Below are 23,928 nucleotides of genomic sequence, written 5' to 3'. Positions count from 1 at the left end.
ATTGGCAAAAGTGCAAAAGTGCAAAAAAGGGGTTTCAGCGCATGCAGCACTTCGCCAGATTTCAACTAAAAACAGGAATTGGAACTTATCAGTGCACTTGAAGCTCGTGTGCAAACTTGAAGATTTGAACTTGAATGTTTAAAGTTGTTCTCTTTTTGAATTCTGAATTTTCGAATTCAAATAATGCCACAATGCCTCTCAACACTTCTCCCTCCACCGTTCTTTCTCTTTTATTCTTTAAGTGCCCTCTCTGTGCCTTCTTATTCCAGTCTAATTAGCTGAACACTTTTCAAGTAAAGTGCTTGCTGGGGAATGCCCCTCAGGGCTTTTTGCTGCACTTCCCCGTTGGCAATTGCAGCTTTGCTGCAGCGCTGTCTATCAGAGCTGGGGTAGAGAATAAGAAAAAGCGAACAGAGAAAAAAGCAAAATAAAAGCTCCTTTTAAAGCTTTGTAAATAACTGAAGTTGTAAGACACAGGAGGTGTGACGGGCTGCAGTGCAGGTCCCACTTTGTGTGACGATTGCACTGCTGCACACTGCGAAAGGTGAAGTACATGCGGGTCCACCAAAGCCTCCAATCGAATATTCTAAACCAAAATATTAAATATAAATCGCTTAGAACATTTAATTTGAGAAACGGGGCAGAGATCAGGTAACTTCTGCGCTGCTTCCTCGCTCGATCCTCAGTGGTTTCTGGTTGACCGGCCACACGAAGACGGCGGGAGGCACAAATTGGCGAAGTCCGTAGTGGATCTTTTGCTTATAATTGTTCATATTCTCGAATATATAAAGTGAAATTCTCCGAAATTAAAAAGAAGAAAAGCCAAGAAGGGCTCCTGTGTGCCGCAGCAGCAGCAGGCGCATGTCAAGGCGTCGCTCCGCCAGCCCGAAGGTGTCCATACACCTCGTGATGCAGCTGGGATCACTGCTGTTCCCGTTTCCCTTTTATTTTAATTCAAGGGGAATAGAAAAGGATTTAAATGACCCCTGAAAGCGCATTTACATATTCTGCATTTAATTGCGACACCGCGGAAGCCAGCTAGCTCGAGTGCGCCGCACTCCCGGGCTTTGCCGGATTCTTCTCTTTTGTTTTTGAATTTCAAGAACACTTTCTTATTTAAATTGAGTTATTTGTTCTTTGAAGCTTCAAAACGCAGCAGAAGCTGATCTTATCAACTCAAACACCAACTGCCGCAGCAGCTGCGCGGGAGCCTCGCAGCTCTGCCTCTGCGGGCTTCCGATTCCTGCAAATTCAAAGGTCCTCCATTTGCTACTAAGTTCCATATCCGCAGCAGCACTACTGCAGCAGCAGCAGCAACAGCAGCAAGAACAACGTGGACTGGAGCAGACACTGGAGGGGACCGCTTCAGCTGAGGCTGTGTTGCTGCTGCCCGGTGCCCGGCATCCGCTCCTGCTGCTGCTGCTGCTGCTGCTCCCCGGTGTACGTACACCCCGACGCGCGCCCAGGGCTCATGGCCCGCCGCTGCAGCAGCCCGTGATGGTCGCAGAAAGCCTCGAGCAGCTGCCGACCGGCGCCCCCTGCGCTTCCCGCTGACAGTTTTTTTCGCATTTCCACTTTTCAAAATTCATTTGCTGCAGCACCAAACCAGCAGCAAAATGAAGTGGCGCTACTGGGGCCCTGGGCTGGCGCTGCTGTGCGCACTGTCGGAGGGCCTGGCAGCGGGGGCATCCCACGAGCAGCAGCAGCAGCAGCAGCAGCACGAACAGCAGCAGCAGCAGGGCGCGCAGGCAGCAGGAGTGGCAGCAACGCCTGCTGCTGCTGCTGTGCTGACGGCCGTCAGCAGCAGTTCGGAGACGCTGCAGATCGCAGGAAATGGAGAAGTCCTTTCCTCCGTCACGAAGCAGCAGCACGTGCGGCCCTACAGCGGCGCTGTGCCGCTTTGCAGAAACTGCTTCGGGAAAGACCAGCAAACTTGCAAAGTTTGTCTCCACGGGGAACACGAGTCGAGCGTGAGTCCACCAGAGCAGCAAAATCTGAAGAAAAAACGTATTAATGTGCCTATTTGCTTTAATGGCAGTAGTAACAGCAGCAGTAACAGTGGCAGTGGTGAAAATAGTAGTAACTGCGCGAAAGACCTGCACACCGAAGAGCGTGTCTACCAGAAATTAAGAAATATTCAGAAATATTCAGTAATATTCGGGAATTGGGAGAATTAATTAAGTGAGCGGCTGCTGGCCGACAGGGGCTGAGGCGTGCGCGCTTCGGGTGTACGTCCACCTGCTTGTGCTGCCTGTGCAGTTCCTGATGCCCATGACGCGGGCGCGGGCAAGCGCGGAAGATGAGACTTTTGCAGCTTTGGAAACGAACCACAACGCAGTGAAAAACTTAAATAGAACGTTTTACATGAAGAGGGGAGAAGGTCCTTTTGGTTCTTTAGGAAACAAACCTACTGACACGAAAGCCGGCGGCGCGGGCGCCACGAGCTTTTTGCAAAACAAAGAAGCAGCAGATACACTCGATCTTGAACTGGGACTTGCTCAGACTTCTGTGCCCATCATGCAAATGAAAGACGTAGGCGCTCAACTGGGTTTCCAGATTCGGGGTTAGGTTTTTGTGGGGTTTTCCTTGGCACTAGACCAGATACAAGAGCCGCTGCTTCTCTTTGGCTTATCTCAGCGCTGCTTCTCTTTGCAGTTTCTCGCAGTAGATCCTTTTCTTCGTTTTCTTTGTTTTTGCTGCCTGAGAGACGATTAGAAGGCGTCGGGAGCAGCTAATGCCGTTTAGGTTATTCCAGTGATTGAATTGAACAGAGTGCGCACCCTCGTCTAGTTTGTTGTTTGTTTTGCACTGAGTCAAATGCATTTAGTTCCTTTCTTTTGCGTAATGCTGCAGAGCCAGTACTGCGGAATGCTGGGCATTGGGACTCCGCCGCAGTGGGTCCACCCGATCTTCGACACGGGTAGCACGTGAGTTGCAGCAGATCTCAAGGACGTAGAGCCAATAATAACCGGACTTTGTTGAAAATAGTGGCAATATTTGTCGATTATTTGCAATTACTTTGGTATTTCGCTTGAGAATATATCTCAAATGCATTTAATTTGCACGCCGTGCGTTCACGTTTTCAGGAACTTGTGGGTCGTTGGCTCCAAGTGCGAAGACGACACTTGCACGAAAGTGACGCGTTTTGACCCTTCGAAGTCTTCGAGCTTTCAATACACTTCGCCGCCAGTGCATTTGGACATCACTTTCGGCACGGGACGCATAGAGGGCTCCACCGGAGTTGACAACTTTCAAGTGGGGCCTTTCACAGTCAAGGGGCAAACCTTCGGGCTCGTTGAAAAGGAAGGAGGACACAATGAACACGGAAACATCTTCAAGGTGAGGCCAGCGCCGGGGCAGAAGTGGTGAGAGTCCGGGGTTCAAGTTCAAGAACATCAGACAATGACTCTCAACTTTTCTTCTTTGATGAGAGTCTATGAAATTCACGAGTTTCTAACGCAGGCTGTTACCACTTCTCCTTGATGAGAGTCTATGAAATTCAAGAACTTCTAACGCAGGCTGTTACACTTCTCTTTTTTGATGAGAGTCTGTGTTTGAAGTTAAGAACTTCGGGCTGTCTGCTTTTGGTTTCGAGAGGGTTTGAGCAGCTTTCGCTGCCCAGCAGCAATTCGAGTGGGGCTGTGCATGCATCTTTTTCAAATGCTATGCACTAGTGTTTGTGTGTGCTTTCAGTCTATCAATTTTGAAGGCATTGTTGGCATGGGGTTCCCAGACATGTCCAGCACCGGCGCCACGCCCATCTACGACAACATCATGAAACAGGCCGATCTGAAGCGAAGCGAGTTCGCCTTTTACGTAGCAAAGGACTCACCAGTAAGCCGCATTAGGTCATATTTTCACTGAGAGCAATTCCCTGTCCTTGGCGCATTATATCGTTGGAGCAGTACACATGCAGACAGTACATGTTGTTCATTCAAGATTGATGGTTCATGGTGTTTGTTCAAGTTTGACGGGAGTACTAGGTGCAAGTTGAGTCCCGCAGTCGTTTTGTTTGTATCCATTCAAACTGGACTGGATGTGCAACGTTGTCCTCAGGTGTCTGCTTTATTTTTTGGGGGTGTGGATCCTCGCTTCTACGAATCCCCTATTCACATGTTTCCCGTGGAGCGCGAGCACTACTGGGAAGTGGCATTAGATGCAATTCATGTTGGAGACAAAAAGTTCTGCTGCGAAGAGGGCACAAAAAATTACGTCATTCTGGACTCGGGAACCAGCTTCAACACCATGCCGGGAAACGAAATGCGCAGCTTTCTAGAAATGATACCCTCACAGGTACTGCACGGTGCTTGGACTTCTAGCTAGCTTGAGTAGCTAGCTAGGTAAACAAGTGGCTGGAAACTCGGGTAGACAGCTAGCTTGTGCAATAGAAGGGTAGCTTATTGATGCAGCTTCCTAGTTTGTGCTGCTGACTTCTTGGAGGGCTTTTGCGTAGGCCTGAGTTGTAGTCTGCAGAAGTTGTATATATATATTATATATACATATTTTTAATATATAACACATCTTGGGTTTGCGTTTATTGTTGGTTTTTGCAGGAATGCGGAGACGACGACTCTTTCCTGAGCAGTTACCCCGACATAACTTACGTCATAGTGCGCAGACCGCCTCACTTGCACATCTCAAGCTGACTAGCTGTTGTTGCAGTTAGGCTTTTACTGCGCTATTACAGAAGATTTGACTCTCGTTGACAGTTTTTAGCCAGAGTCCGTTTGTTTCTCTTTGCTTCCTCCAGGGTGGCGTGAGTTTCGTGCTGAAACCTGAAGACTACCTGGTGCGCAGCAAAACAAATATGTGCAAGCCGGCATACATGCAAATCGACGTTCCCTCGGACTACGGCCACGCCTACATTTTGGGCTCTCTGGGATTCATGCGCCACTTCTTCACTGTCTTCAGACGCTCAGACGGAACAACCCCCTCCCTTGTATGTCTAGAGCTGAACTATATGTAGAGCTGAACTCTAAACTTGGGCCCTGAGCCCAAGAGCAAACAAAGTCTGCAGAGCCTATTACTGTCTCATGGGGAGAGAAGCAGCAGCAGTTTTGGGGCCTTGCATGCACTGAGGCAGGAACACGCAGGCGCGGGATGTTGCATTTTTTAGGTGCACATATTTGCAAAATATTGCAAAAAAAAATTCTTGTATTTTCTGCACAGGTGGGCATTGCGCGCGCCGTCCACAGCCCGGAGAACCGGGCGTTTCTGCAGCAAGTGGTGAACTCGTATCCCTCGGGATCATTCAAGGCTGATGACATTCTGGCATTCGAGAGAGGCACGAACATGCTGCGGCCTGAGCTGCTGCAGGAGGACTCTGCGTTGAGGGAGAAGCACACGACGAAGCTGTAGACGAGCAACAGCAGCGGCCGCGCGGGCCCAACGCAGAAACTCTTAATGTGGCAACTGCAGTCATTATGTACAAAGGATACGTAAATCTGTCCCAAGTGCACATGCAGGGGAGCCGCGCCCGGCCGTGGCAGTCTCAGGTTCGCGTCGCATCAATTTGAAGTGGCGAACCGGTGAAGCAGTGCAGGGCGTTGCCTGCGGCGGCGCGCTGTCGAGACACCGCGTGTCACGGGGTGTAACGGCAGCAGCTGCGTTCATGCTTGACAGGCACGAACACATTTCAATGGCAGTTGGAACTCAGCTAGCATGTACTTGTGCGCATTTCGCCAACTTCTGGCTTTTCCTTTGCCGGATTAATGGCCACTTCAGACCGCTTTGCATCGCGGCAGCGTGCGTCTCGCGGCTGTAGTTACACCGGAGGGCAGCCGCTGCTCACGGGAATGAAAAACCCCATTTAAGCGGTTGTTTCGAATGTTCATAATTACAGCAAATGCAGAAAGCTAAAGTCTTTGCTTTAATATGCAGTAGCTGACTTTGCGTTTTTTCTGAGTTAGACATCCTTGCAAGTTGCAGCAACGGAGAGCCCTTTGTGGGTAACTTAGGCACTATATAAGGGCCCGGCGCAGAGTGCCCCTGCAGCCAGAAAAGAGTTGTTTGCAAATTTGTAAATGGAAATAAGAGTGAAGATGAAAAGAAAACAACCAACCTTCGGGACACCAGTTTGCCAAGTCTTCCGGCAGTTCAAATATGACGGAAACGTCTTTCCCGAGCTCCGTGGTGGCGGCCTGCATGCAAATTGTCAGAAAGGAAAACAGAAAATTTCACTGAGACAAATACCTTGAGCTTTTGCGACAGCTGAGGGACTTGAACCTGCGGGACCCTGCGTGGCTGCTGCATGCAGGCACTTCAAAAAGGCATACAAAAGCCCCGCACCAGTTCACGTCTCCTGCGGTGGAGGCCGCGGAAAGATGAAATTCAATAATGGGGACTTTTGCAAAAAAGACAAACCAACGAAAGTGCCGCGGAACTTGGCCTGCCCGCCTCCAGCCAGGAGGCCTGCTGCGCCTTGGGCTGAAGCCAGCATTCAGAATTTGCAAAACTTTATTTGCATTGTTTTGTTTCGGACAGTCTTCATATCCCTTTGGCCGCGCCTCCTCCATGTCTTCCTGCTGCCTCGTGTACTTGACGGGTTCCTGCCCCTCGGCGCCTGCGGGTTGCGGTGTACGTACACCGCAGCTCCTGTACATTGCATGCAGCTCGCCCACCGACAGTCACGCTGACGTCGCCCAGTTGTTCCTGCACATTAACAGTGTACTCTTTGCCAGCTGCGGGGGACCTTGGCTCAAGTTTGGTTCAACAAGGACTTCGTTTTTGCCTCACCTTGGACTCGCAAAGCTCCAATGGACCCCAGATTTATTCTTTCTCCGTTCTTCACGCGCACCAGACTTACGCCGTCTCCGAGGCTCAGCAGAACTGCCCAGAAGTTTCTTTCCCCGACTCCTCGAAAGAGCAGCCCGGCCTCTTTGGCTCCGTTGAGAGAAATGGAACTTTGGATTTGAGTGCCTTGGCAAAAGAAGTCGCGTTTCATCAGCGCAAAGCGCGAGGAAACCCGCCGCGGCAGAAACAAGTTGAACGGGAATGCATGCGGGGGCTCCCGGGCCTCCTGCGAGCTCGCGTAAATAATTGTTTGGTTCGGAACGTCGTAAGACCAGCCAGACGCCGGCAGCCAGTCAGCAGCAAGCTGCGGGGGGCCCAGCCGGGGGTCCATCATCCACCGCGGGCAGCCGCCTTTCTTGAACAGTCTTTTGTACTCGGGCGGCTCTTGAGCGGGGAAGAACACGTTGGTCACAAACGTCATTAAATCTATTTTGCTCTTCGTCTGCACGAAGCGAAAGTTGCTGTGAGACGAATCCGGGTGAAGAAGAAACATCCGCGGATTCCGTCGGAGAGCCAGCGAGCGGCGAGTTGAGTAACCAAGTACACCTGAGTGTACAGCTACCAGAAAGGAAATGGCCAAAAAGGGCCACATGAGTTGAGATCTCATTACCGATTTGGAAAAGGACAAACACGAACGCCCACTGCCTTAAGTTGAACTAAAACGGCGTTTGCAATTGCGCACAGATCGGGGTGTACGTACACCTCAGTTTAGATATGAATTGGCTTTTCGGCCACACAAGAATGCACCATTTAACTGGATTTCGCGAAACTTTATATTGAATTCTTTTCCGTCAAATCTGTAGGACTTTTTTCTTCCATTAGTTGCTTTATTGAAGCAATCGCTCTACACAACACGCTCCTCCTGCGCGCCCGAAAACGGATGGCCATTTCCATCCCATGGGTCAACTGCTTTATTTCGTCCAGACCAAACTTGCCCCCCCGCTTTATGATTTGTTTATCGCGCAGGATTTTCAAGTCCTCCTCTTCTGTTGTGCTGAACTGTTCAAATACAGCATGCTGTAGGAAGGAAACCACAAAGCCCATCGCTCTCTGAAGACAAACCGAACAACAAAGCGCGCAGTTCATGCAATCTTCATCTTTGTATTCTCGCAGCAGCCTACAAAATACTCGCAACAAAGTAAAATCAAGTAGTAAAGTGTGTGAAGTTAATTAGACTTCGCCGACCTTAGAAGCGCATGCCGGCCCGCTGGAGCCGATGCTCTTTCCCTCTGCTGAGTCCTCAAAAATTGCGTTCTCCGTAATTACCTGCATACATAGAGCTAGCGGATACATTTACCAGTACAAATTTAAAGAAATACACATGTAATTACTACAGTATGTTTAGCACGTCTATATATATATATATTATATATGTATACATATATATATTATACATATATATATTATATATATACATATTATACATATATATATATATGCAGCAAATGAGTTGAAACAGACCTTCGCTGCCCTTAGAAGGCGTTCGTCAGGCCCCAAGTCTTCTTTAACTGTAACGAAAGGGCTGTACTTGACTTGGGGGGCCCCGCAAGTCTTTACATCTGTAGACCTCGGGAGTGCCAGTCCCATCTTAGTTAATTCCTTGACTGCAATTCGCCCCAAAAAGCTGAAGTCATTCATCAGCAGCAGCACCTCCGCGCCTACGGCGCGCAGCGCGGAGTAAACGCGCTGAGGGGTGAATTCTATTGAGACCTTCTCGTGGCTGAGATGCACACAACAGAAATACAGATGTCTTCGTGCATGCATGCATGCATGCATGCACGAAGACATCTGTATGCATGCATGCATGCGTGCATGGATGCATGCATGCATGCGTGGCGTATATGTGCAAACGCATGTTAACATGAGTCAAATGCATTCATGGATTTGCAGGCTCTTGCGTGCTGGTATGTGCCTGCGAGTTCTTTTGCTCATACTGAATTACAAAATGTTGTGCACTGAAATGCAAAAAGTGACGCATGCATGCAAAAAGACAGGCCATTTATGCAGCTAGAAAAACCTACAAATGTACTTGTGAGTTCTCAAGGACTAGAACTGTTGTCGAGCCCGACTTTAGCTGAAGTAGTTGCTGCTGCTGCCAGGTTTCTGCATGCATTCTGAACTAGTTGCTGCTGCTGCCAAACTTCTGCATGCATTCTGAACTAGCTGCTGCTGCTGCCAGACTTCTGCATGCATTCTCACGGGTTCTCCGCAGGAAGCAGTCCGTAGTTAAGGAGCAGAGTGGGGTTGTCGAAACTCCCAAAGGAAACTTTTATCTCCTCTCCAGGAGCAATGTCACGGGCGGCCACCAGCTCTACAGACAGGCCACTTGCGCCAAGGAGGGCTCCCGGGGGGGCCCCCGAGGGGGCCCCCGTAGAATCCCCCGGGGGGGCCCCCGAGGGGGCCCCCGTGGAATCCGCCGGCGGGGCCCCCGAGGGGGCCCCTGTGGAATCCGCCGTGGGGGCCCCCTCGGGGGCCCCCGTGGGAGCTCCCGTGGGTGCCCGCGACGGATCCCCTGAGAAGGCCCCCAGGGGGGCCCCCGGGGGGGCCCCCGGGGGGCCCCCCGCAGCTGCATGCGCCTCCGCGGGGCCCGCGGAGCAGCCGGTGGGCGCCGCAAATCTGAGGGCGGAGTTGGCGTTTTGGGCGTCGTGGCTGCAGAAGTCGACGAGAGGCACAAAGGCGAAGTCCCCAGAAGGGAACTTGAGAGAGCGAGCGCCCACAGTTGCAAAGGCCTCGAGGAGCTGCTGAAAGAGCTGCGAATCTTGCGGGAGAGCCGCGGGTTTGAGGGCCTGGAGGCAGCGCCGCAGCGCGGGGCCCCACAGGGCGAACGTGCACGATAATCCGTGCAGACGGGCTATGGCGGCCTGGCCTATGGGGTGCTCCAAAGCCCGCAGCTCCTCAGCAGTCCAGAACAGAGGAATGGACTTGCACGGGGGAGGCAGCAGGCGCAGGTAGAGGCCCCAGCCGGAGAGCAGGGGAGGCTGTGTAGGGCTCTTCGCGCTGAGAGAGGCCTGAGAAGCCTCAGGCATGAGGCCAGCCTTCTGCAGCTCTTGAAACAGAGCCAGCAGCTGCGCCAGACGCAGCTTCGCAGCTGAAGTTTCCCCAAGACCCAGCGGCTTCTCTGCAGCCCCGCCTGCCGCTGCGGGAAGCTCTCCTAGGAGAAATCCAGCGACGGCCTCGAGGGCGCCGCAGCTGAAGTGCAGCTGCGGCGGGACCCTGGCGATCAGCTCATTGCGTCTGTAGCGGCGAAGGCAAAACAGCCGCTGCCTCCCAGCGCCGCTGGCCGCGCAGGCGAGGCTGTCGGGCTCTGCTTCGAAATCGGACTTCAAGGCCAGCCCTTGGACATCCAGAGTCCCGCCGTTCGCAGCCAGCCACTCTTTGAGCTGCAGAAACGCAGCGTTTGCTTCGCCATCTGCTGGCTGGCTTCTCGTGCTCGCGGCGCTAGCCGGAGGTGGAGTCGGGCGGCGGCGCACTCTGTTATGGCTCAAAGAAGTAGAATGCAAATGTTCTTTCTGAAAAGAAGGCCAAAATGTGGGGCTTGGCGCCGTTTTGAAGCTGTTTGAGCCGTGAGGATTCGACAACAGCCAGCAGAGAGTATACACGCTCACAAGACGCATGTCAACCCAATTAAGTCATTCCTATGCTGTGAAAAAACCCTCGGCCGCAGGGTACAGTCTCATTGGAGAAACTGTGTAACTTGTTTCAACAGCTTTCAAGAAGAGGCAGCGCAGTGACAACCAGTACACATTGAAGTCTTCAGACTGCGTCGGCAACCCGTGCGGGAAAAGTTACTTTGAGCCGCTGTGGATTAACTCAAAACTATAAACGTACACTAAGAATTTAAGCGCATTTTACCTAAGACATTTAGAAGCAAGGAAACGCTGCTGTGCGCAATTGTGCATGCATCGTGGGGCCGGTGGTACTTGAATCGACATCGGCTCTTCAACTGTGCCTTTTCTTTTGTTGCTGTATTGGCCAGATACAGGTCATTTGTAAGCGAAAGGCACTAGGTATTGTTGCTGTGTTGTTGCAGTTTGATTTTTTCGCCTGGACATAGAGGACTTCATTTTCTTGTATCGAAAATGGCTTCCCTAGAGGAAACAGCGAAGGTGTTTCAGAATAAATTCGAGACTATGATAAAGGAAATTACTATACTCTCCTTGCCTATGCAGAAGAAATCGTTCCAGTGCTGCGTTTCGTGCTTCGATTCGCACAAGCAAGATCCTGAGAAGATAGCTGAATGCATCAACCAGTGCCACGAGCCCAGCCAGTCCTTTAACAGAGTCCTACAGCGAGAAGTCGAAGGCCTCCAAACCAACATAGAAAGCTGCCAGAAAGTAGGATTCATTGTGTCGGCGTGTTTTCCTTAGCCACAGGCGCGAGCGATAAACCAATGAGAGGCAACAAACCTAGAGCCAGAGAAGCCAGATTCGACGAACCATGAGGTCGATGGTCAAGACTTGAGCAGCTACGTCTGAAGGCACAAGTCGCAAGGTAATTCGCGTATATGCATGAAAGTGTAAGAGGTGCTGCGCTCTGTTCCGCTGTTTTGTTTTCCAGATTTGCTTCAACCGCCTGGCCCCCAAGCTTGAGGGAGCTTCGTCTCAAACGGAAAAGACAGCCATCGAACGGGAAAAAGACGAGTGCTTTGTGCAGTGCTTTACAAGCAACATCCCAATCATTGCGGAGATCAGAGACCGCCTGAAACGGCGAATCTAGTGATCGAGCTATCCACGGTATAACGGGGGAGAACAAGGCTAACTACGGCTTTTTGGACAGCACCATTCCACGTATATGAAGGACGCAATTGTTGGTTTCGGTTCTTTGAAGCCGCGATGTGACTGCGGTGCAACACTACAGCCGTTCCCGGGCCTTCCTCTTTCAGGCAACGTGCCTTCGGCGCCAACCTGGAAGTTGCCATGTCATTTTTTTCAACTTTTTGCCTCCTGTGATGCCCAGGAGCTAGTTAATACGTTTTCTCGTAGATAGGCATGCTCTGCAGATCTGCATGTGCGGGGGAATAAATGTACAAGCTCAAAGACTAATTTTTCTCTTCATCGCAGTACTGAAGCCCTGCAGTGGCTCAACGCTCATGGATATTTGTGTAGTTTCCGTACGCGCTCCAGTTTTGCATCACTTAAGTTTTAAATACCTGCGGCTCGAAGGAGGAAGCCACACCATCTCAGGACAGTTTGTAATTGCCCACCACTAGCGGCACACTACTACTCGTCCTGCTGCACTTGAACTGCACTTGAAGTGTGTCAAGCGCAGAGGTTCTGACCAGCTTTCAAAATAGGGACGGGCTCCTCCTTCAGTGCGCTGTCGCCTAACTCCTGCACCTCGCCTATCTGCGCCTGAGCAAACAGCGAAACCGCTCCCTAACTCCACGGCGCAGCACTTGTCACTTAGCTCTGGTTGCTGGGCATGACGTGAACCAGAAAATCGAATGGGAAAGTGACAACCGTCCGATGGCCGCTTGCAGGCCATCCTGAATTAGGTAGCAGTGCTGCTCCAGCGCTCCCTGTTCCCCTGAAACGTCGTTGTGTGCTGCTGCGCCTACTGACTTGGCCGAGCCGCCTGTTGTTCTCACTGGTCCCTCTTGCTGCCTCATCTGGCACAAGCTGGACTTGAGCCTTCACTGTGTTCATGTTATAAATTCCAGGACACGGAAACAGGGCTGTAAACTCTGCACGGGCGCTTTCCCCAGGTGGCAGAAGTCCTAGGTCTTGCGTTACCTTCCCCAGCCAAATGCAGCACCCGTCTGGCGTAGCGATTGGCGAAACTCCACTTGCATTTGCAGAAGCCGAGCTTACCGCATCAGGTGAGGTCGGTTGCTTCGGCTTGTGAAAGGGAAATGCGTGAGATGCGAAGGGGGGTACTGCTGACTGCTGCGAGTGTTCACGGGGAATGGCGTCCGTGTATTCCTGTCTCTTCTGCGAGTCTGTAGCAGCACACGCACCTGTTCCTTCAGGCTCAGAAGCTGGTTCACCTGACCCTTGTGCTAGCTGCTCTGGCCTTCCTGTACCGCAAGAGCCCGCTAGGGGCTGCATGTCGATAGGGGTGGCGTCCACACCACCGTTGGAAACTGCAGACTTCAGTTCTATTGAATTTCCGTGGTGATTATATTCGACTATGTGCTCCTCAAGACGCGTCGCCACACCGTCGTTGTAGCTCAAGTCCGAGAGCAACACTTCCTGTGGCAGCGTGATCTCCTCCCTATCATCTTGCACCACTGCCCGTGGACTGCACAGAGGCCGGAGGTAAGTAAGAGGCAAAGTCATAGGATATGGGCCTTCGTTGGACTCTGCTGGCCCCCATCGGTCTGCGTGTGTTACTTCTCCAACTTCAGTAAGGCTGGAGCACAGTTTAAGCGCATCTGCCGCTGCTTGTGACCTTTGCGTCGTCTGTTGCTTTGACGTCAGCGGCCCCGGGCGGGAGTCCGCGAAAAGCCGCAACCTCAGGTACAAGGAGTTCGAAGTGTTTCGAACGTTAAACGACATTGTACAAATGCATGGTTCGTGCATCTTCCACTGCAGAAACTGCCTAGATGACGACAGGGACGGAGCGACACTTAATTCAATGGGAATATCTTGCGGTCCCATAGAGAGCGAGATCTGCACAAATAAATGACACAAACAAAAACCCCGAAAAAGCAGCTTATAAATCAAGAATCATGGGGAAGCCAGCTACAGCAGGAAACTGTTTTGAGTCCATAAGAAATGACACTATAATTAAAACGATCCAACTACAGGCCTGCGAGTGAACGTAGGCATTTGGGTTTTCGCTTATAACACAATGGTTCTTTTTGCTCTACTACGTATATGTGTCTGCATGAAGGAAATACGACGCAGTGCGTTCCCCAATCCATCATACTACGTGGTTCAGGCGGAAAACGCAACCTAGAACTTAACCCCAAATCAAGGCAGACAACAAAATGCTTCTTCTGCAGACTGCTTGCATGTACTCACTTCAAACCAAGAGTACTGTTTAAATTAGTCATACATTCACATGTGTTTATAGACACAGGGAAGCATTAAGAAGCAATGTACGCATCTGCGCACATTCCTATGCTTACACAGACGCGCACACACAAACACACACCGGCACACGCAAGCACGAACACAGGCAAGGACACAGGAACACACATGCACATACACGCACGTACATATATACAAATATATATACACGCAAAGTAGAAGGCGCAGACGTCGACAAGGAGTAGGCGAAAATTGTATTTTCTGCTGGCCGATAACACGGACTCCTCATGTTCCTTGGTTCCATGAATGCAAGAAAGCTTACTGGATTAGCGGCTAGAATCGTCCCCTCTCGCCTCATTTTTCCCTCCATGTCTTTACCGAAAAACAAAGAAGGGGAACTATCGACGGGGTGTTCGGCTTCGCTGCCTGACACTGCCCAACGCAAAGCCACTCGAATGCGACTCCTGCAAAAAAACACAAACGGGTTCCATCGAAGCTTATACGCCCCGTGTCTTTTGTGTATGCACATGTTTAACAGTTTTTTCGGCAACGAAAAAAGCTCTTGAAAGACCAGCATTTCAAGTCCACACAAAATCTCACACCGTTTTATACAGCAGAGTGGCAAAAGCGCAAGCAAATACAAAGAGAGCAGCATGTGCAAAGGTCACTAATCAAAAACATCTATTAGTAATGCTCGAACACTACGCATCTAGACACTGCAGCTCGAGCTCCTATTCATGGGTGAGAGCCATGCAGAAGCACTAGCTGTGCATACCCTCCAGCTTCCACGACGCGCTTTAGCTTGTCTGGTTCTTGAGCGGAAAACACAAGCAAGAGCTCATCATTTGGATCCAAAACATTTGGAGTTGCGCTTGGAGTGTCTGCGCAGTTAGCCTTTGCGGCAAGCTCTCTGTATGGTACTAGTGGGAGAATCGTAGGGGACGACGCCTCTCCTCGACCACCACGCAAAGCGTCACAAGTTACCTGAATGAGTGGGGGATCCAACTCTCCATCTCCAAGCTCTTGCTTACCTTCCCTCCCTCTCTGCGTACAGGAGAGCCAAAGGGCGCCCAAGCCACACACTTGCAGGCAGCGGGAAGAGACATTCCGTACGCGACACAAGAAGAGAAAGTTCTTGGGGTCTCGCCAAGACAGCCGCTGCACAGCCATACGAAAAGACGAAAGTGAAAGCAAGTCAAAGTGCCGTCCCAAATAGCGATTGTGCACAAAATTGATAAAGCAGGATCCGATTAGCATGGAAAGCCCCCCAAGCTCACATGGCAGCAGCTATAGTTTCGGAACTGCACGTGTTGTAGCACCTGCACTACGAAGTTACGGAAGAAGGGGCAAAGCATTGAAAAACTAGCCGAAACACCAGGCTGGCAGTGCAGCTTGCCACTCACCGGCTGTACATGCAGCTCAAGAGATGGAGCAACTGCAAGAAGCGCCTCCACGACTCGCCAGACGGAATGATCAGGGCTCATACCAGTCTTCTGCTGCTCTTGCTGCTGCCGCAGCAGTTGGCCCCTTATGCAGAAGCGGACACGATGCAGACCGGGATATGCCGCTCGCACATACAGCCGCAAACAAGCCACCATTCTGGAGGGCAGGACCCTGCAAGGCTCGTTGCAGCAAGGGAGTGAGCTGTTGCTCGCTTCATCCTCTCTCGTCCCAGCAGCAGCAGCGGTCTTTGATACCAGACTGAAAAGCTGTACTGCTTCCAAGCCATCAGAATTCCCGATTGCAATATTTCGGCTGTTGCTGCTTCTGGTGGTTCGGTTGCTTGAATCCAGTGAAATGACGTGCAGCGGAACGCCTCCCACCTCACAGACCCTATCTGTACCTTCAGCATACTGTTGGCTTTGCTTTTGCTGCAGGGAGCTCTGTAATTTGGCTGCCTCATTTTCCGTAAGAAGAGAGGCCGAAATGATAGAGACAAGCTCGTTAGGAAATATGGCGACAGTCAGCTCGGCCAGTGAAAGACTTGATGCTGCATTTCTCACAAAGAGGAAGCACTCCCGTTGCTCCCCTGCAAGCATCCACGAAGCGGGAACCTCTTCAGCACCTCCCTTCGGGCAAACTGCCGCTGCCACTCCTGCCTCTGGCGAGCAATCCGGGACAGCAGGCCTAAAGCAGGTGCAATTTCAACCGCAACCACATCTACAGCAACTCAACCACATCTACAGCAACTCAGTCCACTCCTACCCGCCAGTCACGATCATTTACAGAAGCACTAGAAACCGACGCTCGCTCCACATGTAATGAATTTGATCTAATGAACGTCAGCTCCAGCTCACTGCATTGACTTGTTCAGAGCCCCAGCTGCCACGGGAACCTCCCCCTGTTGCTGCTGCGGTTGTTGCTCTAAGGCCAGGGACTTCTCTTCCGCGGATGCCTCAGTTTTGTCTTCGTCGGGCATCCCGTCCTTTGGGCTAGGCTGCGCAAGAAGCCGAGACGGGGGCCCAGGCCAGGCCAAAAAGCTGCAATCGAGAAAAACAGCGTCCGCAGCAACCTCGAGCTCTAGGCGTAGGTCTGGCTTATGCGTCTGCTCCGCCCGCTTGCGGCAATCCCAACGGTAGACCTGCGGAGACGCAATGGTGAAGCAGCACAGAAAATGAGGAATCGACCGGTAGGAACTCTAGCAGCGATAGCACCAGGAGCCAACAAAACATGCCGAACGCTTCTTTCCTTAAGGTGTTGGTAGTGAAATGGATATGTTTCCATGAAAAAACCTCTATTGCGGCACAGCAGTCTGTAAAAAAGTACCTCTACTGGGGTGCCTGTGTGCAGTAGCCTGAATCCCTCTAGGTCCAAAGCATAAAAGAGAGGGAGGCCTCTGAGAAGTCGCGCCAGCTGAGCTTTTGCTGCAGGAGTTTGAGGGCTCATGAGAGCCTGACGGATCAGATTGAGGCGCTGCTGTAGCCTGTAGGGGCCTCCCTCCGGCTCTGCCGTGTCAGCAGAGCCCCCATCGTCCACTTCTACATCAAAATGAGAATATCTCAAATTGAACCGGCGCTCTGGCCGATGTGTTCCGTGCTGGAAAAAGTATTGGCAGACTCGCACTAGACGAAAGAGCACACCGACGACGCCTGAGCGATCGAAACAAAAAGCGGGTCGAAACGATCCGCAGATTTGCAAAAAAAGCCGGAAGCACATGCAGCATTCACTGCGTGCGTAATCTGCTGCAACTATGAACACTGAAGCAACCATAGAAGGCCACTGCCGCTATCCAGGAGCTGCATATTTTGAACATTGGCCATCAACTTACCCTGAAGGCACAGCCGGCCTGGCTTCAAGGGGGTTGCCATCAATCTTACAATAGCAGACTGGGTGGGCTCAAGCTCTATGGTAGTAGAGGAAAAGGCAATAGCCTCTGAGTGGTCCGAGCAAGGAGGACCCTTGAAAGCCCCTGGAACTGTTGCAGCCGTGTCAGGTGAAACTGATGCGGGAATAAGGGTACCAAAAAGACGAAGGCTTGTCAATTCTATGCGAAGACCTAGAGGATTCACCACTCGTAGTTCAACTGTAACCGGAAGGCCCACCGCAGTCCGGCGGCGGAGAGACTCAACTACTGGGTAAGACGAGAACCCCAACCTCTGCATGCAAACGAGCCAAGGGCGCCTAACGTGCCTACTTGGTGATTCTCGACAGCCGGCAAACAATCATAAGCTGTATATTGAACACTTCAAGTAATATTAAGAGGTACGCAACCACATGTCTACACGCGCCTCTCAGGAAGTGCCGCCCGTCACTTGCTGTAATTTGAGTTTGCTAGTCTGACGGATGTCTTGAAGTTGCAGCGGCAACTGACTAGTGGGTGAGATGCACAAATGTACGTACATCGAAGCCTGCTTCTCTCTTGGCCTCAGCGCCGGATACAGCCCCTAGTTGGCAAAGATGGTGCGAGAAGACGCAGTCCCAAAACTGCTCTTGCACCTTAAGTTCCTGCACGGCCTGTGCCGACACCCCAGGAGCAATGAGCTTGGCTAACGCTTCGCATGAGGGTGTTCCAGCGTTGTCTCTGAGTGATGTCGAATCAAGTAACGGACAATGCGCATCTCTCTCCAAGTCAGCGACAGGCACTGACGGTAGGTGGACTTCATCTCTATCCGGCAGCAACGCATCACCAAGGAGGTACACCCCAATGCTGCAGAAAAAACGCAGCCGCACAACGCTTATGTAGATTCTTTTGACCTCGCAACTGCAAAATATTACACCAATAAGACGCGGCACCTGCGCGCTAGAAGCGAATCAAAAGCAAGGACGTATACGGAGACGCAACGAAGAGGGCATAGAGGCCCCAACTGCTACCCCGACTCACGCGTTTCTCACCTGTCACGAAGAAGCCCAAGTGGATCCCGAAGCTGCAAAATGGGAACACGCAGTTCCTGTTCTAGAGCAACGCAATGTAGAGAGCTACCTGAACCATCCGAAAACACCTCTGAGGGCCCCGTAGATTCCGCTATGAGGCTTGGAGATTTGGTAGCCTTTTCTTGTGCCGCCAGCCGTTGTCTCTCGAGCAGAACTCGACAAACGAACAGAAACTCCCTGATGTAATGTGACTGCCGCTCTGGAGGGATCAACGGAAGGCCTGCAAAGGATGCAGGGGTCACAAGTACAGGGCTGGGGTAAGCGGAAAGTGAACGCGAAAAACAGCAAGCAACGGTGGCAGGCTGTCATGCGAACATCAGATGTAAGAACAACAACGGCAATAATAACGATAACAATATCAGCCGCAGAGCGGACACCAGCAGGCACAAAGAGAGCCTACCTGCTCCTCCATTTCCCGAAAGGATACGGCATTCGTGCAGGGTAGCGATGCCGTTCAGGAGTCCCAGAAAGTGCAGAATAGATTCCTCCAGTAGATGCAGACTGAAGGTCTGCCGCGCCATTATAAACCGCAGGTGTTGAGCCACGTGGTGCCAGCCCCCTGCCTCGTACCCCTCGAACACGTGCAAGTAGCAGCGCAGCGCGAACCGCTTGTATCCTGAAACACAGGACAACAAACTCTAATTTGACAGAACCGCCAGTCGGTCGGCCGGTCAGTTATTCAGCAGCCCTTCTCGGCCGAATGTGGCTTCAACCACGCTAAGGCTGTCCTGCCGAGAAAACTGTGCCGCATGCTTATCGTTGCAGGTGAGATTGGGAGCGTGCCTCATATCAGCGGGGAAGCTGTAAATGAGCACGTCACGGCAATGTTGGAAGGGGAATATTCCCCGTTTTAAAAATGAAACACGAAACGGCACCAACAGCACTAATAGTAGCAGCAGCCGTGGCCTCTCACCCGCCTTGTAGTATGTGTGGCCCGCCATGACTAGCTGGAAATTTCTCTTCCTCCAGTACGACGGCCCTGCTTGTTCAAGACAGACCGCAGCTTGCTCTAGTAACATGGCGCTGCGGATGGCCTGGCTCTGTGCTTGGATAGCTGAAAAACCTTGCTGCGGCAGCTGCTGTTGCTGCGGCTGTTGCTGCTGCACCTGCTGCAGCTGCGGCTGTTGCTGCTGGAGCTGTTGCTGCTGCAGTTGTTGCTGCTGCAGCTGTTGCTGCTGCTGTTGCCTCTGCTGCTGCCACACTGCGGCATCAAGAGAAGGCAGCTCCGCGTTGGCAGCAATGAGGCGGCGGGCCACTTCAGCTGAGGCATCTGACGAGCGGCTACCTACCCCAATAATAAGTGGTAGGTGCAGGACATGCGGCAGCTGCAAGAAGCTGGGGGTGCTGCTGCTTAGACTGGCGCTGCTGCTGCTCATATTGGCGTTGTCCATCAACAGCCGATGCCCTAACAAGACGCAGCGGAGCGCCAGGCGCCCCATAGCCGCCTGTACAAGTACATACAAGAACAAGGAGAAATATCTCCACAATAAAGCTCCCGCACTGTTGTTATCAGCGCAAACAACGAACATTCTTAGTGTTCCGAAGCTTCACTGGAAGCTAGCTGGGCACAGTGGCTGAGAAACCTCGACAGGCGGCACCATAATACGAAACAGCAAAGATCTTCCTCACCTTCACATACGCATTGTACGCTTGGTCGATGTAAGACTCGACTTCCCGGCGAGGGCCGCCAGTAGCATGCAGGGCCACCCCACACATCTCGTAGGCACCGCCTGAAAACAGAAGAAGCTTATACAATTCGCTCTTTGCAAGCATCTAAAGTACTGATGTCTACTTCTATAATGCGCCTCAAGCCCTGTGACTTGTACAGGGAAGGTGCACTGTGCTTCTTTTGCTTAGTGTGACGCCGAGTACGGTGCTGATCTAAAGATTATAGTTATCTCTTTGTCCTAAAACGTAGAGACTGTGGGCTTACCGAGATGTACCCAGCGTTTGTCTTGCTTGAAGTCAGCAGCACAACTCCTATAACTCTGTAAGGCCGCTTCTGGTTGACCAAAGAACAGACTTAAGTCGCCTAGTAGGCGGTATTGCCATTCGATGGCGTGCAGCTGAACGCCAACTCAAACCGTCAAGTTTATAGCTTCAACACTTCGCCCATCTACAGCCTGAGCCCAGTTCCCTTATTGCCTCAAATCGCTCCGCTTCTAGGCCACATGCAGGCAGTTCACGCAGAATACCCGCTTAAAGAGCCACCCTCACGCATGCTAGGTATTAAATGAATAATGCGAGGGCTCAGATTCCAGACGAAAAAGAGTGGTAGCCATCAGACAGCCACCAGCGCCACAACACTACAAGCAGCACCAACGCGAGTGAAAACCTCAGCTTACCACGTAGCCTGGGGACTGAGACGCAGTTGGAGAAACTGGGGCTCCCCCGCTTGAAGCCTTTCCCTCCCCTGTTTCAGTAGGGGACCCACCTGCGCCACCGTCGTTGCTGGCACTTCCCGAGTCCCCTGTAGCACAGCAGCAACACTTTCACAGCCCCGCTCCAAGTCCCTCAAGCAGGAGGAGTAAACACGAGGAGAAGCGGCAGAAGGGAAAACAACAAAGTAGGCAACGTGTAGGGGCAGCTCAAGCATGCGCAGTGGCATTCAAAATAAAACTTCACGGAAGTTAATTTGATGTGCTGCAAGCTTAAAGTCACAGAGGCTGAACCCTCGACCCTAGGCCCCGATTCTTGAAACCGACCTAGTAGAGCGCCTCCTACGGCCGACAGGAGAGCCTCCGCCGCTCCGCCCGCTTCTTCTGCTGCAGCAGCAAGTCCAGCCACAGCATCTGCTGCAGCACTAGGTGTTGCTGCAGCAGCTGCTGCTGCTGCCTTTGGCTTCCTCCACAAATAGCGTAGCTGGTTCCTAAAACCTCGTCTATTGCTGCTGATGCTCGAGTCAAGCTGCCGTATGCGTTGCTCTGCCCAAGGGGTAACACAAGAAGCCACAAAATGGCGAACAAAGGAACCCAACCACTGCAAGTCCTGCCAACCTAGCCCAGCACAAAAACTGCAGCCCAGGCATGCAGCAGCAAAGCAGCCACCGCTGCCGTCATCATATGTCAAGAGCTGCTGCTGCGGCTGTTGCTGCGGCTGCTGTTGCTGCTGTTGTTGATGTTGTTGCTGTTGCCGCTGTTGCTGGTGCTGCTGTTGTTGCTGCGGAGGTGTAGGCTTATTTGGTGACAACGAAGTGGTGGTGGTGGCCGTCAACCGCGCAGCTACGGGAATTTTTTCTGTTGAGCAAATTATGGAGCGTGCACGCTGTTGCTCCAGCTGATTCAACGGGACTTGATTTTGCTGTTCCCGCTGCTGCTTTCCGAATTGCGGCGCGGAAAGGTCCTCTTGCGTGACAGCAGCCGAATAGTTTGCGTGAGGGGGAGAGGGATGCGTCAGGAGAGTTGGTGTGAGATTAGCGCTTAAGGCTTTGTGAAAGCAAAAGGACAAAGACTGCGAATAGAGAAACCGAATGGCCGGAAGCAGCTGCAGAAGAGTAATAAGCAACGCACGTCCAACACAACACCACTACTAATGCACGTGCTGATAGTAGGAAGATTCAGTTGCTGACAGTAGGAAGATTCTGTTGGGATTTACGCATCAGCCGGCCACGTGGTGCTAGTGCTAATGTTACCTGTAGCTGTCGTTTGTCAGCGCACCCACGGCCCAGCGTAAGCAAGTGGCAGTTGGCTGGAGGAAAGACGGCACACAGCCGTTCCATTATTTCTGTGGTTCTCGTATTGTTCTGGTGGTGCCCCGGAGACCCCCCTACTGCCCCTAACAGCGAGTCCTCTGACTTCACTGGCCCAGTCAGATCTGTCACTGGTCCTTCTGCAGACGAAACCCCACCGCAACTAGGTTCAAAAGACGAAGCCTGCGAGTGTGGGACCCCAACAGACCCTATATGCCGTTTCTGCATCCTGGCGTCGTAAGCATCTGGGTGCACATCTAAAAGAATAACGGCCCTAACAGGGTTCGGGTCGAGTACGTATTGCCTGCACATTTGTGGAAGGTTAGAAGGCTGGAGCAGGCTCTCTAGCGCAGCGACAGGATCCACGTCTCGGGTGCTGACGACTAAGATGAGTCCGACAGGCTGCGACAGAGTTTCATGTGGGCTGAAGCGGGACCCCTCGAAAATCACACGTCGCCACTCTTCATACCAAGGCAACTCAGCTCCATTAGGCGCCCCTGCGGCGGCAGCTGAGGGGCTCCCAATGGCCCCGTTTATGCCGAGGGAGCCCGAGTGCATCTGCTCCCGCAGTTCGCTGACGCTTGGCGACGCGAGCAAGAGGGAACGTGCAGCGAGAGATTCTACATCTGAACAGGGAATGGGTTCTGCTTCCTCCAGATTAAGAAATCGAACGCAGAACGCACGTGAGAGTCGTCTCAGGTTGCCACCGCTGCTCGCGCTGCTGGCTTTGGTGCTGCTGCCCGAGCCGGCAGCAGTAGCATACTCGACGCACAAACGCAGTGATACCGGAGGTACCTTAGGCACTACGTGCGGACAGCCGCTCAGCTGGCTCAGCTGTTCTGGGGAGAATTCATCTTCCTCATCAGATGCGGCGCCCGAAACCGGGGAGTCTGCTGCACTCCCAGGTGAGTGGCGTTCAGGTGAACCTCCATGACTCCTGAGCCTATCATTGACGCGGTGCACGACCTCTCCATTAAACGGCTGGAACAGACACGCCAAGGACAGTCCAGTTAGGAATGCAACTTCCCTTTTGGCCGTCTCAGACCCCCCGACAAGGATGTACGGCGCAAAGGCACGCGCCAGCCATTGGCGTTTGTGCACGCCGTCGACTTGCATCTTCAGGCGGCCTAAGAAGGGCCTCGGAGAGGTTCCATTGGGGGCTCTGAAGTCACTGAAGCACCAAACACTGCTATCAGCTGCAGCGAAAAGCAGCAAGACAAGCTAGGCCGTCCTCCCGAGCATGGGTAGAGGAGGAGGCATGGCCATGGAAAGTTAAATGGTATGATTGTAGTCTGAGTCGCCCTTGTTAGGTATGTGGAGTCCAATGAGCTAGTATATATAGGCAGCTCTTGCTCACTCCCTGTGCAAGTCCGCTCCAGCACACTTAAGGGTTGGCAGGTAACCATAGGGCGATCGCCTAGATATGCACAGCGACCGATGCAGAAACGTTACCTGGATTCAAACAGAAAATGCAGTAGTACGAGTTTTCTCCTGTGGACAATTCTTTGCCGGCACTGGAGGGGCCTGCAGCCGACGCCGCATGCTGCCACTGCGAGCACCTAGGGGCCCCCCGGATACAGTTTTTCCGCAGATTTTACATTTTACATCGGTCATGCGTTGTATTCATTGAGTTTTCAGCTTTAAGATTCCCACAAATATCGTTTCAGAGCCGCTGCCGCCGTCAGCTGCGCTTTCGCAAACGGTGTTCCCACAAATGTAAGCTAGACTACACTGAGCCCTGCATTCCCCTATGTCTGACGATATACCGTAACATTTTTGTTTGTTACATACGTAGGCTAGTAGAAAAACTGAAAGTGATCTGCAACAGAGGGCTCGCCAGCTGCCGAGTTAGGCGCCAATCATTTGTGAGCTGATGGGTTCTGTTAGTTGCTGTTCTGCGGTGACACTGCGGTTTCTCGAATCGTAACACTGAAGAACCGTCGTAGTATTTTAAGGGTTGAACGCCAAAACAGCAAACAGGAGGCACTAGGAATTGTTCGTTCGACAGAGCAAAGATGTGTCACATATTGGAGTCGATGGAACCGTCCAATTTGCCCAATGGAAAGAAACAACTAGCAGCATAGAAATCGTGCATGGGAATGT

At 52.0% G+C, this 23,928-nt stretch overlaps 5 protein-coding genes across 5 annotated transcripts; 2 read left to right on the top strand and 3 right to left on the bottom strand.

Moving 5' to 3' along the window:
- Nucleotides 1–1,616: 1,616 nt before the first annotated feature.
- Nucleotides 1,617–5,358, top strand: ETH_00008525 (eukaryotic aspartyl protease, putative; the record flags this gene model as incomplete). Its single annotated transcript, XM_013378518.1, has 9 exons — nucleotides 1,617–1,970; nucleotides 2,260–2,532; nucleotides 2,854–2,927; nucleotides 3,087–3,339; nucleotides 3,694–3,834; nucleotides 4,057–4,293; nucleotides 4,554–4,610; nucleotides 4,751–4,939; nucleotides 5,170–5,358. 9 exons carry the CDS (start codon nucleotides 1,617–1,619, stop codon nucleotides 5,356–5,358), a joined length of 1,767 nt encoding a protein of 588 aa, XP_013233972.1.
- A 934-nt stretch (nucleotides 5,359–6,292) lies between these two features.
- On the bottom strand, nucleotides 6,293–7,285 carry ETH_00008520 (uncharacterized protein; the record flags this gene model as incomplete). The annotated part of the gene is made up of 2 exons (XM_013378517.1): nucleotides 6,293–6,426; nucleotides 6,736–7,285. 2 exons carry the CDS (start codon nucleotides 7,283–7,285, stop codon nucleotides 6,293–6,295), a joined length of 684 nt encoding a protein of 227 aa, XP_013233971.1.
- A 278-nt stretch (nucleotides 7,286–7,563) lies between these two features.
- ETH_00008515 (uncharacterized protein) lies at nucleotides 7,564–10,406 on the bottom strand (the record flags this gene model as incomplete). Its single annotated transcript, XM_013378516.1, has 4 exons — nucleotides 7,564–7,842; nucleotides 7,978–8,058; nucleotides 8,254–8,512; nucleotides 8,992–10,406. The coding sequence occupies 4 exons, from the start codon at nucleotides 10,404–10,406 to the stop codon at nucleotides 7,564–7,566; spliced, it is 2,034 nt and encodes a 677-aa protein (XP_013233970.1).
- Nucleotides 10,407–10,871: 465 nt separating this feature from the next.
- ETH_00008510 (uncharacterized protein) lies at nucleotides 10,872–11,508 on the top strand (the record flags this gene model as incomplete). Its single annotated transcript, XM_013378515.1, has 2 exons — nucleotides 10,872–11,126; nucleotides 11,350–11,508. The coding sequence occupies 2 exons, from the start codon at nucleotides 10,872–10,874 to the stop codon at nucleotides 11,506–11,508; spliced, it is 414 nt and encodes a 137-aa protein (XP_013233969.1).
- Nucleotides 11,509–12,050: 542 nt separating this feature from the next.
- On the bottom strand, nucleotides 12,051–22,941 carry ETH_00008505 (uncharacterized protein; the record flags this gene model as incomplete). Its single annotated transcript, XM_013378514.1, has 17 exons — nucleotides 12,051–12,143; nucleotides 12,354–13,403; nucleotides 14,089–14,230; nucleotides 14,542–14,924; nucleotides 15,170–15,893; nucleotides 16,064–16,347; nucleotides 16,533–16,855; nucleotides 17,035–17,362; nucleotides 17,607–17,913; nucleotides 18,099–18,357; nucleotides 18,538–18,753; nucleotides 19,051–19,582; nucleotides 19,767–19,867; nucleotides 20,071–20,203; nucleotides 20,483–20,607; nucleotides 20,843–21,620; nucleotides 21,769–22,941. 17 exons carry the CDS (start codon nucleotides 22,939–22,941, stop codon nucleotides 12,051–12,053), a joined length of 6,951 nt encoding a protein of 2,316 aa, XP_013233968.1.
- Between the last annotated feature and the right edge of the window lie 987 nt (nucleotides 22,942–23,928).

The sequence above is a fragment of the Eimeria tenella genome, genomic scaffold (genome assembly GCF_000499545.2).
Source record: "Eimeria tenella Houghton genomic scaffold, Eth_scaff9, whole genome shotgun sequence".
NCBI classification, from domain to species: Eukaryota; Apicomplexa; class Conoidasida; order Eucoccidiorida; family Eimeriidae; genus Eimeria; species Eimeria tenella.
The sequence above is the reverse complement of the archived record's forward strand: the minus strand, read 5'-3'. Positions and strand labels throughout refer to the sequence as shown.